At 36.3% G+C, this 11,485-nt stretch overlaps 2 protein-coding genes across 2 annotated transcripts; both read left to right on the top strand.

The window, feature by feature from the left end:
* Window positions 1-2,913: 2,913 nt before the first annotated feature.
* On the top strand, window positions 2,914-4,991 carry LOC307166206 (uncharacterized protein; the record flags this gene model as incomplete). The annotated part of the gene is made up of 7 exons (XM_079884422.1): window positions 2,914-3,059; window positions 3,297-3,451; window positions 3,642-3,861; window positions 3,964-4,039; window positions 4,392-4,678; window positions 4,768-4,821; window positions 4,899-4,991. Exons 1-7 carry the CDS (start codon window positions 2,991-2,993, stop codon window positions 4,989-4,991), a joined length of 954 nt encoding a protein of 317 aa, XP_079740548.1. The 5' UTR covers window positions 2,914-2,990.
* Window positions 4,992-7,975: 2,984 nt separating this feature from the next.
* Window positions 7,976-9,970, top strand: LOC307166207 (G2/M phase-specific E3 ubiquitin-protein ligase-like; the record flags this gene model as incomplete). The annotated part of the gene is made up of 6 exons (XM_079884423.1): window positions 7,976-8,036; window positions 8,167-8,266; window positions 8,548-8,704; window positions 8,794-8,892; window positions 9,687-9,827; window positions 9,929-9,970. The coding sequence occupies exons 1-6, from the start codon at window positions 7,985-7,987 to the stop codon at window positions 9,968-9,970; spliced, it is 591 nt and encodes a 196-aa protein (XP_079740549.1). The 5' UTR covers window positions 7,976-7,984.
* Window positions 9,971-11,485: the final 1,515 nt, after the last annotated feature.

Genomic DNA, 11,485 nt, shown 5'->3' on the forward strand with positions numbered 1-11,485 from the left:
ATGAGCTTGGTGGTCAAATTTTATGACCTGCCAATGAGATCGGGTTACGGGATGCGATTCTACTGGGAGAACATTCTTCAAAAATACATTTCAGAGCCAAACACTCGAAGATCATAACTATATGATCAAAACAACATTAATCACACATACATACAGGAAGTTCAGATACAAGTCTGAGTTACATACATTAAAAGGATATTAAGTTAAACACAAAGGATGTTTGTGTGTGTGTGTGTGTGTGTGTGTGTGTGTATGTATGTGTGTGTGTGTGTGTCATTCAGAATTCAGGCTGCTTTTGTGAACTCTTGTCCTTTCCCCCACCCTTTCGCGGGGGGGTCAGGATGTGAGTCCCGTGAGTTGGCGAGATTTGAATCAAGGGACTAGGTCGACCCTTTTGCTCAACGCTCGGCTTGTTATAAATGTGTCATGTGCCAGGGAGGCCCTAGCCCGAGCGGCACCCCCGCTGGTCAACATGCCCCAAGGGGGTCGTAAACAGAATGCTCTTTGTTTACTCAAGAAGAAACGAGCTGTGTTTTGCAAATCAGGAGTCGCCAATTCAGAACATCTGGCCGGATGGACTGTCAGTGTCGTTACACATGTCATCAATGTCTTCTCTCTTGCTGTATCAAAATATCGCCTAGCTTTCCTCAGAGATGGTCCCAATAATGTGCTTAAAGTCAAGTCAAATTCAGTTTGTGAATAATTAAATGATATAACATTTTGTTTAATACTGTATCCTAAATTGTGGATAATTAAGCTATATATCATATGCTGAAGTAAATTTCTAGAGTGTTAAAGGATAAAAGAAAAAATAACAAGAACCATACAGAACCGAAAACCGTGACCCTAAAACCGTGATACGAACCGAACTGTGGGTTTTGTGAACCGTGCCACCCGTGACATCTAGCGGTAAACTGTCATTACGTTATTAAACTAGTAATTACTAAAAGGTACCAGGTTTACTACAATAATAATAATGATAATAATAATTTGAGTACAATTCAAGACTTCAGATGCAAAAAAAAACTTTAAGTCAGTCTGACATTTCTTTTAAAATTAGCATTTTTATCAGGCTCCTATTTAGGTTCAGTAATTTCACTTTAATGGCAATGACTGATTGCCATTTAAGTAACATTACTAAACCTAAACATAGGAGCTTGATAAAAATGCTTTTTTATTGCTTTTCTCATTTCCTTTTTTTTTTTTTTTTTTTTTGCTTTTCAAGGCCGATAAACAACAATATTACTTTTTACTTTTCTTTGTTATAATATTACTATTATTTGTTATATTTACATATGACTGTGGTGAAGATGGAAGAGGCTTTCAAGTGCAGAATCTACAATTCTGGCCCTACAATAATAAAAAAAAAACACTACTGTAGCGACAATGACTCTGTTTTATGAAATTATTAGCTCAAATGAGAGTCATATTCATAAGATATGAATATTCATATGTCTGATACACAAATGAAATTATTCTAAATAGGGGATAAGTAGGTAGAACTATATGTTTAATTAGGGGAAATTTAGGTATAAGTTAGTGTTCATTTATTATGCAAACTATCTGTCCGGCAGATAGTATGCACAATTTATGAACAGAAGCCTATCGGTCTATAACACCGACAAATAACCCTCCTGTTGTACACCAGGAACGATATCTTCGTGTTCTTGACAATTTAGATATTTTAATAGTAAAATCAAAGTAGAGCTGTAGCCTAACCACACTTTCAGGGATTTCAGTAATGGAACAAACTGAGACAGACTTAATTCAAAAGATTATAGGAATTTAATCAAACACTAAAGATTACATGTACTATTTCAATCACGCAGGAGTAAATATACAACAAAACAAACAATGTAAAACGATCGCAATAAGAATTAAAATAAAAGAAGAGTATGAGAGAATTTTGAGAGTGAGAGAGAGAGAGAGAGAGAGAGAGAGAGAGAGTTGTAGAGTTAGAGGATTTGGTGTGTGCGTAAAAGAGTGAGAGCGTGTGTGGGTTTAGGAGCACGTGTGTGTGTGTGTGTGTGTGTGTGTGTGTGTGTGTGTGTGTGTGTGAGTGAGTTTGAGAGAGCGTGCGTGTGTGTTTAGGAGCACGTGTGGGTGTGTGAGTGTAAGTTTGAGAAAGAGTGCGTGTGTGTTTGTGAGTGTAAGTTTGGCAAAGTGGGTAACAGGAGCTAGATTCAAAGACAAAGGATCAAGTAGATATTTCAACAGTTTTCCTCAAAAGAGACCCCAAAGGCTTAGCAATTTCTAGACAAAATTAAACAGCAGTTCTTTCTGGATTGCAAATTCAAAATTGTACTTTACTTGTTTTTGCCCTATCGTGTGCGTGTGTTGGACAAAGGTGCGCGTCTTCAAGGCGGAGTTGTTGCGATGGTAACTCAGAGCGTGCGCAAACTTAGCCAAAGATAATTTAGTCTTAAATTGGTTTCGTTGGTTTTTTAAGGAAATTATCAAACTGAGGTAGAATATCAAGAAAATTATGGAATTATATTTGCTTCAAAAAAACTGAACGTAACTTTATAAAACTGAATGTAACTTTATAAAACTGAACGTAACTTTTTCAGAAACTATCAAAAATATGCCACTACAAAAGAAGAAAAACACAATGAAAATGAAAAAAATGAACTCAGTCGCACAAATATAACAGCTCTTCAAATATGCTTCATTCTTTGTTAATGTTTTTCAAAGATTCGTTTTCGCTAATCGTGGATTCTGAATGCATTGCCACAGATTTCGCTTACGCTTCGCAGTTTTTCGTTTGGTGTTTTGACACAAACCTCTCGTGGGGGTGGGCTTAACAGGGATCTACTCTGATTGGATAGTGAGCTTTTGATGGACAGGTGCGTTCTCTGACCTGGAAGTACAGACGTCACTCAGTGGCGCGCATATTGGAAAGCTCTCGCGGTGATTTGTACGTCGTGCTTTGTAATGTATTACTAAATATGTAAATAATATTTGACATTAGATCGTCTCTGTCTGTAAAGATGAGCTCTCAGGAGAGACACGGAGCGACATCATCTTCCTCCTCCGCTTGTCCTTCAAGGCAGCTTGAAGTACGTGTTACTGAAGTAACGCTAACCAATAACATCGATAAAAGTTTTATTCATGTACAGTGTGCAACAGTTTGTTGCGGGTTATTAGTGTCATTCACAAGTTTGCAATGCACTGATGTTATGTCATGATGTCATGTCATGATGTTATGTAGTTCGATTGTTTGCTCTTTTATACAGTTATTATATTCAAGGTCGTGTCAATGTAGTGCAGATATCAAACTGGTCTTTATTCTACAGAAAGGCAGAAATCTTGGTGCAGATGCTGCATCTGCAGCTGTACAAAACATCCTTGAAATTCTTAACCAGTCGCTCGGGAAAACCAGCACAAGGCAGGGTCAGCAGTCCGTTCAGCAGTCGGGGCAGAGTCAAACAGTGGACCAAGAGATGGCCAGGTTTCAGTTTTGCAGTCATGACAATGACGAACAGCAACATTGTATTTAACATGTATTTACAATACATTTTAGCACTCATAATTAGAGCAGTGGTAGTCAGGGGCCATGTTGAGGTTCATTGTGTTCCCAATAAACACATTCATGTAATAAAAATAATGCAATACTAATTTTTATTTTCAAACTATTGTAGGTCTTTCCCTGGATTTTTTAAGCGTGGTTCAAAGAGACGGCTACCCAGCTGTAGTAGACCAGCAAAGCTCAACAAACTATGGAAACCCTTTGTGTTTTCAGTGTTTCTTTTAAACAAAAATTCAGACATGGCCCCTTCACCAGCTGATGAGGTGCAGCTTTTGCAAGCTGGCTTGGGAAAACGGAATCTTACTATGCCTGATGACTTGACACATTCAGAGGTGATGTATATTTACACACCATTCTATGCTTTCCTTAGTTATCAACAACTAAAAACCTTTGTAAGATTTATTTTCTAATCTTGAGTTAAATGTGGATTTTAGGTCTCTAGCTTGTTCAGTGATGCATACCCAAAAATGAACTCTGCATCTGGAGGCTGGCTTCTCTACAAAGCAACTGGTATGATCTGTAAACTAACACAACGGGAACTAGTTTTACATTATCACACAGTGCAGATAGTTTTGTGAATGTCATTTCATTTGTTTTTGTACATTTCAATAGATTGGCACTGACAGTATTTTTTTCTGTTTTCAACATAATGAAAAGATCATTTGCAGAGTTAAGATTGTATGACAATCTTACTTCATTTTAGTTTTTTGTTTGTTTTATTTTAATCTGTTATTTTTTGTAAAGTACTTTTGTAAACACTTATAGAAGGCACTATATTAACAAAGTTGCACTTGCAATTACATCATGTACAGTTTTAATGGGATTGGATGGCATTTTAATTTCATAATTTTTATTTATTCAGGTGGACAGGGTAGAAGACGGTTAAATCTAGTTCCTCCAGAGTCTGAAGGCTACTGTGGGAGCACAATTAGAAGTGCAACTGGAGGGGGGAAAACAATGTTATACATTGTTCCATTACAAGATGAGTTTGACCTGTCACCTCTACCATCTGATGCCCAGGAGTTCGCTCAAATGCCTAAAGCAGAATGTAAGAAATGCTCCAAATCTATGCCACTACAGATTCTTGCTCTGCACGTAAAGGAATGCAACACTGCTGAATATGAGACTCTTTCTGACTCAGAACCAGAGGTAAGATAAATTGTTTTAAACCTCATGAGTATTCTGTAAGATTCATGTGTGATGTTAAATGTATGTTAAAATGTTTTGTCTATTTCTAGCTGACTAATCTACCTCCTGATTCACCTGATTTACCTCCTGTTACTGAAGAAAAGGTAATTACCTTGTTGCTTGGGCTGACATTATTCTGACTTCTTTTAATGTGTATTTTACATTATTACTTGCTTTTTAGTCACCAGAGGCAAAGTGTCCTGTTTGTAAGGAAAGTTTTCCTGTGAAGGAATTGGAGCTCCATGCAAGTTTTTGTGGTGATTTAGATAGGTAATACTATGAACATAATCAACAATGTAATTTTGTGGTGCATTATGTGGCATGATTCTAAACATTGCATTTCAAAGTTATGTTTACATGGCAGCTGACATTTTGTGCAAATGAGTTACTTATTTATGCACTAAAGCAAATATTATTTTTTGTTTAAATAACGATTATGGTTTAAATTTTTACTTGTACATGCATTTTCTCTTTAGTCCAGTTGGCCTTCTAAGCCCTGATATAATGGAGCCACAAAAAGAAGAAATGTCATGGTATATTACTTAAGAAAAGTATCAACAGTATTCTTACTTAATAATGTACTTGGAAAACATAACTGATATATCATAATGATGTCTAAAACACTCCATTTTAATCACAATTTGACAGTGAAGAGGATGTACAGCGATGGCTTGCTGCTCAAGTTGACACCTCCAACGAATTCAGTATCTGTGTGTCTAGAATGAACCTCTTAGAAAGAGGCATGTCACTGTGGAAGCGACAAAAGCTTAGCTCCCCAATCCACACTTTAACCCTCTGGGGACCAAGCTGTTTTTGGGGTCCTTGAGATGTTCTGACATGCCTTGATATTTGTGCTTTTTTCAGTTATTTATAAACATGTTAATGGCAAAGGTGTAAATTCACTCTATATAGCACAAACAGGGCTACCATAATATGCGAGCAACGTGCATGTAGATGTTTGTATTTTTAAGAGAATAATGTTTATGCGTGGTTATTGGAAAAAAATAAAATGAAAGTTGCTGATTTAAGAACACAAAACACATAATAAATATGTGTCCACAAGACTTTTGACTAATTGATGTTGTCCCTTTGAGTTCTAGCTTCAAAATTATATGAAAATCATCCTGCCTGATTGTTCACATGAAACACTACATTGATTTAAACATTGTAAAACAGTTTTTTTGTCAGAAGAGGTTTATGCGTGGGAGTGGTAATGGGTCATCAATATTAATGAGATTCAGACCAGAGGTGTGACATAGACGCTCCCCCAAGTGTTAATGGGCCATCAGTGAGGCAGCCTGAACAAAGAATGAGGAGATTCAAATGTTTTGTTTTTCAATCTGTTTTATTGTAATTTTGTAAAAACAAAAGTAAAGGCAGGTATCTCACAGTAAATGCTTATGCCCCGTTGATGCGGGCTCTAAGCAAATCAAATGTGACCATATATTACATATATGTGACCTTTTATATTAACATTACCAATCAATAATTGTTATATTGTGCATGCTTAACAACACATTTGTTGCAAAGCCACACAGGCACATATAGGCTACATTTGTATCATCAGTATAAGTATATAAACAAAATGTAACTAACATCTGTAAAATAGTAGGTAAATATGTACTTACTCTTTTTGATTTTTGTTGCTGCGTGTCCTCGTTGCAGTGGAAGGCGAGAGTGAACAAGCTACATTCCTTTTAAAAAAAGTTACAAAACATATGTAACATCAACCAATCTCCAAAAATAAATAATAAAGTCATACAGGTTCATATTATTAACACTAAGTATAAACAAAATTGAACTAACACCTGTAAAATAGTGGGTAAATATGTACTTACTCTTTCTGATTTCTGACTGTGTTGCTAAGCGCACTCCGAGTTGCAGGCGGAGGTAGTGATGAAGCTACATTCCTTTTAAAAAAGTTGAAGAATATTATTACATAAATATAACTATAGTAGCATTAGTCTATAATGAATTACTGATGTAAATAATTTTAGACGCGTGCAATAAGCCTATATGCGTGTCAATGGGCCATTACCGGAGAGGCACACCGCAAACATTAGCCTAACACATTTGTGCACTTCATTAACTGGGTATATTTACACATTTCAGCACATTTACACACATTTACAACTGATATTTGCGAGCATGCATCGTTAATGATAATGAGGCAGCATTTATATAGTCAAAATATAATCTAAACACCTACTTTCTAAAATAATTTCTAAATTCTGTCTTTCATACATAATGATCTAAACATATCATTTAGGCTACACATACAAATACAAATTTCCTAACCAAGGGGTGTAGCATATGTACACAAAAAAACAAAACAAAACATTTTTAACGTTGAAATGGTACGAGATATTAAATTCATGGTATAGATATGCACTTTCATTAGATCGTGTTGAATAGGTAGATATAAAATGTCAGTACTCTGGATGGCAAGTCCACCCAGTATAATATGTAAGCTCATGTTTTGAATAGCTTGTCAATTAATGCAAGTAAGAATAAATACTTACTCATCCGAAATTCTATCCACGGCTGGATCAAGTCGCTCTTCAAAATACAAACGGTCGTCATCAGAGTAGTCGCGCTCCTCTTCTGATGAAAATCTGGACTCTTCGTCGCTAGTATCCAGGACGAACTGAAGGGCTTCCGCACCGGTGTACCGTGTCATCTTCCCAACGCGCAGGTGACGAAATGATGAAACTTGAAGCGTTTAATGCATTTGCTTGGGGGCGTTTACCTGTTTTGCATAGATGGCTTAGCACATTATCTTGTGAATAGCGCGCTCCGTGAGTAGGTCAATGAGCTCGTAATGAGCTCGTAATGAGCTCGACTGGAATCGCTCTCTTTTTATACAGATTACAGAAGCTGATAATATTTGTTTTTTATATAAATGACTTCATTTAACAGATGCGATCTCAAGCTTTATGCCCGTGGGTCTGTTTGCCTGTTTGACTGAATTTTCGCGGAGTTATAGATCATTTTCGAACGCGTTTCAAATGGGAGTTTACTGACAGAGAGAAGGCAGAAATCGCATCATGTTAAAGTTTCTTTATTTGTCAAAAAGCAAAACACTTTATTTTTATTGTGAGTATACAGAAAAAAAATAGAAACTGAACAGGATCGATTGATGTATAACACGAAAATTAAAGATCAAAATTAACAGAGCATTTTGTGTTTATTTTTCATTGCTAAAAAAAAAAACGAGCAAAACGCGCCGGCGCGTTTTTGGTCCCCAGAGGGTTAAAGGTGACATTCATGGGAGAGGCTGGCGTCGACACAGGCGCTCTCCGTAAAGAATTCCTGACAGGTGAGAATTTTTGCATCTGATACCCTTGACCACAAAAACTTTGCAATGTTAATTCATTTGTCCTGCTCAGATTGTTTGCTGTCTCCTTATTGGAATGTTGCTGATTTATTTCTTTTTTTTTAAACTATAGAAATGATTAGTGGCATAGAGACCCGGCTCTTTGAAGGAGAAAATGGTCAAGGAAAAATGCCCAAGTACTCATTAAATGACCTTGACAATGGCCTGTTTCGGTAAGTGTCATTAAAGAATTTAAGTCATTAAAGAAAGTTCATTGAACATTGTTTAGATTAGACTTACATAAGGAGTCTATAAAAACAGAAAATTCTGTAAAAACTTTTTCTGTTGAAAACAAAGTTATTATTTGAACATTATTATAGAAGTTCAATTAATTTTTTTTTTTTTTTTGGCAAATAATCAAATTAAGAGCAAATGCCTTATGAACATTAGTTTTAAATGTACTTGTTGACTGTTTAAGTTGTATTTCATGATTTTTTCTGTCCTTGTTATATAGAGTTGCTGGGGAAATATTTGCCGTAAGTCTCGCACAAGGTGGTCCAGCTCCACGATTTCTACAGGAATGGTGTTACAATTACCTATTAAGTGGAAACCTTGAAAACATCATGATGGATAGTGTTAATGACATGGAATTTTCACCACTGATTAAAATGGTATATCTGAAAACAATTTGTAATTATGTAGTTTTCTATTGCCATGCACCTTTTATGAATGTTTCAAGAAAATCTCAAATTCTTTCTAGATCGAGGAGACTTCAGACCTGTCGCATTACTGTGAGCAAATTTCGAGCTGTGGCTACACTGGCCCTATAAATGACCAAAACAAGGAGAATATAAAGAGGTATCACTTTATGCATTTCTTAAAGGGATAGTTCACCCAAAAATGAAAATGTGATGTTTATCTGCTTACCCACAGGGCATCAGATATAGGTGACTTTGTTTCCTCAGTAGTACACAAATGATGATTTTTAGCAACCGATCCAGTCTGTCAGTCGTATAATGCATAGCAATGGGAACTCCATCTATAAGAGTAAAAAAAAACATGCACAGACAAATCCAAATTAAACCCTGCGGCTCGTGACGACACATTTATGACCTAAGACACAAAACGATTGGTTTGTGTCTTTGTGAGGTCTTAACACGCTCTGGTGCCGGAAGTGATCTCTCGCACTCATTGATGTATACGCGTGAGAGATCACTTCTGTCATCAGAGCGCGTTTTCAGACCTGACACACTGGATGCTCAAGGCAGTTGGACATAGTGGTGTATTAGAGGTAAAAAAATTATATTAATACTGTTCGGTTTCTCAGGTGTCTTAGGACATAAATGTGTCGTCGCGAGCCGCATGGTTTAATTTGGATTTGTTTGTGCATGTTTTTTTTTACTCTTAAAGATGAAGTTCCCATTGCTGTGCATTATACGACTGACAGACTGGATCGGTTGTTAAAAATCATCATTTGTGTACTACTGAGGAAACAAAGTCACCTATATCTGATGCCCTGTGGGTAAGCAGATAAACATCACATTTTCGTTTTTGGGTGAACTATCCCTTTAAATCTATTTTCCAAACAATGCAAGTAATAATTTAATTATTAGATTGTAAAACCATGTTTGTTCTGTTCTATAAAGGGCAATTGCAATGCATGCCGCTGCTCGAAGTACTCTTATGCTTCAGCAGCTCCGTGAGGGCCTCCAACTTTACCGTCTAGTGGACATCCTGGAGAAGAACAAAGAAGTGTGCCGTGGCCTCTTTGTTTTTGAAGGTGGCAATGATCAGGTAAGGTACATAGCTTTTGTAAAAATCGTTAGAGCAGTGGTTCTCAACTCAAGTCCTGGAGACCCTCTGCTCTGGGCTGTGTTTCCCAAAACCATTGTTAGCCTAAGTTGATGGGAGAACCATTGTCACCAGTGGAGCTATGATCAACTTAGAGTTACAATGCTTTTGGGAATCGCAGCCCTGCATATTTTGTATGTCTGATTCAGGCAGGGGCGGATCTAGAAAAATATTTATGGGGTGGCGAGAGGGGGGCAGGAATTTTTGAGGGGTGGCAACATATGGCAAAAGTATATATACTGAATTTAATCACAGTTAAATTGGCCATAACTTTTAATTCGTTGCTGCCAATAGGGATGGGTATCGATCAAGGTTTTAACGGTATTACTACTCTTACCAATACTCCTTATCGATCCGGTACTTTAACGGTATTCTTATCGGTTCTTTTTGTTATATAAAAAAAAAAGGGGGAAAAAACTATTATGAACACATTTAATATTGCTTTATATTTTGAAATGTAAAATAAATATCTATAGCAAAAGAAAAAGCAATGCTTTAACAAAACAAATAAAACATGCATGTTATGCAGAAGGGTGCAGGCTTTTGTGTTTTATATTCAGAAGACATAGGACACCAAAAACAAAGTACAAACACATGGTCAAACAAAAAAAGTATACAATTAAACAAATATACAAATTATATACCCAGTGCTTTAATTTCAGTAATGTCGGCATTACTGTTCAGGAGTAATATGGGCTAAAAAGACATCTAATAAAGTCAGATTTAAAATAACACTGCATAGTTTATCATAGATTAAAGTTATAAAAGCCAAAAGTATTCATTCAAGAGCTGCGACTGATTTTCTCTTTGCCTTTTGTTGTTTGGTTCACATTAATGGAGCAATCGTCAGCAGGTTTATTAGACTGCTGCCCCTTTAAGACCAAATGCAGATCTAATCATTATTACGCATCATATTTTCTCCCAACTATTAACGCCCATTTAAGACATGAACTGTATTTTTAAGTGAATTTACTGTTTAAGTGAATCTCCAAGACAGCCATTTTGACATATTTGATCGTTTAGATGTGCACACGAAGCCCAAAATATACGTTGCTTGTCTCGGTAGTTGAACTTTTCTATTGTAAAACAGTCAAATATATATAAAAAAAAATCTACTTATATTTTACCAGGCATTCGTTAACTTAGGCTATTTAATCATTTTGACATTGATGAGCTAGACCGCTGAACTTTTAGTCTTCCTAACAACAAACAGAGCGTTGCGTAATGTAGTGCATCAGAGCAGCATCAATAATAATATCAAGTGAATCTCTTATTTGCATCTTAAGTTTATTGTCAATAATAATGACAGGTTTGCGAACGTGAACTCGGTGAGCTCGCGCAAAACACATCTTCAGCACAGCGACTCATTTAAACGCCTCTGATTGGCCGATGTGATCAACAGACATGTCTGTGATTGGCTACAATGCTCAACGCTGCAAAAGCACGTTAAAAGTAGGGATGGGCATTTTTCAAAAATATTGCATTCGAATATTCGGGCTCATAAAATTCGAATATTCGAATATTCGTTTATTTAAATGACGTTTAACGAAAAAGACGTTATTTTTAAAGTAATTTTTTTTTTACGTTTTTGTCACCATTTC

Source organism: Squalius cephalus (assembly GCF_949319135.1).
Source record: "Squalius cephalus genome assembly, chromosome: 10".
Classification (NCBI taxonomy): domain Eukaryota; kingdom Metazoa; phylum Chordata; class Actinopteri; order Cypriniformes; family Leuciscidae; genus Squalius; species Squalius cephalus.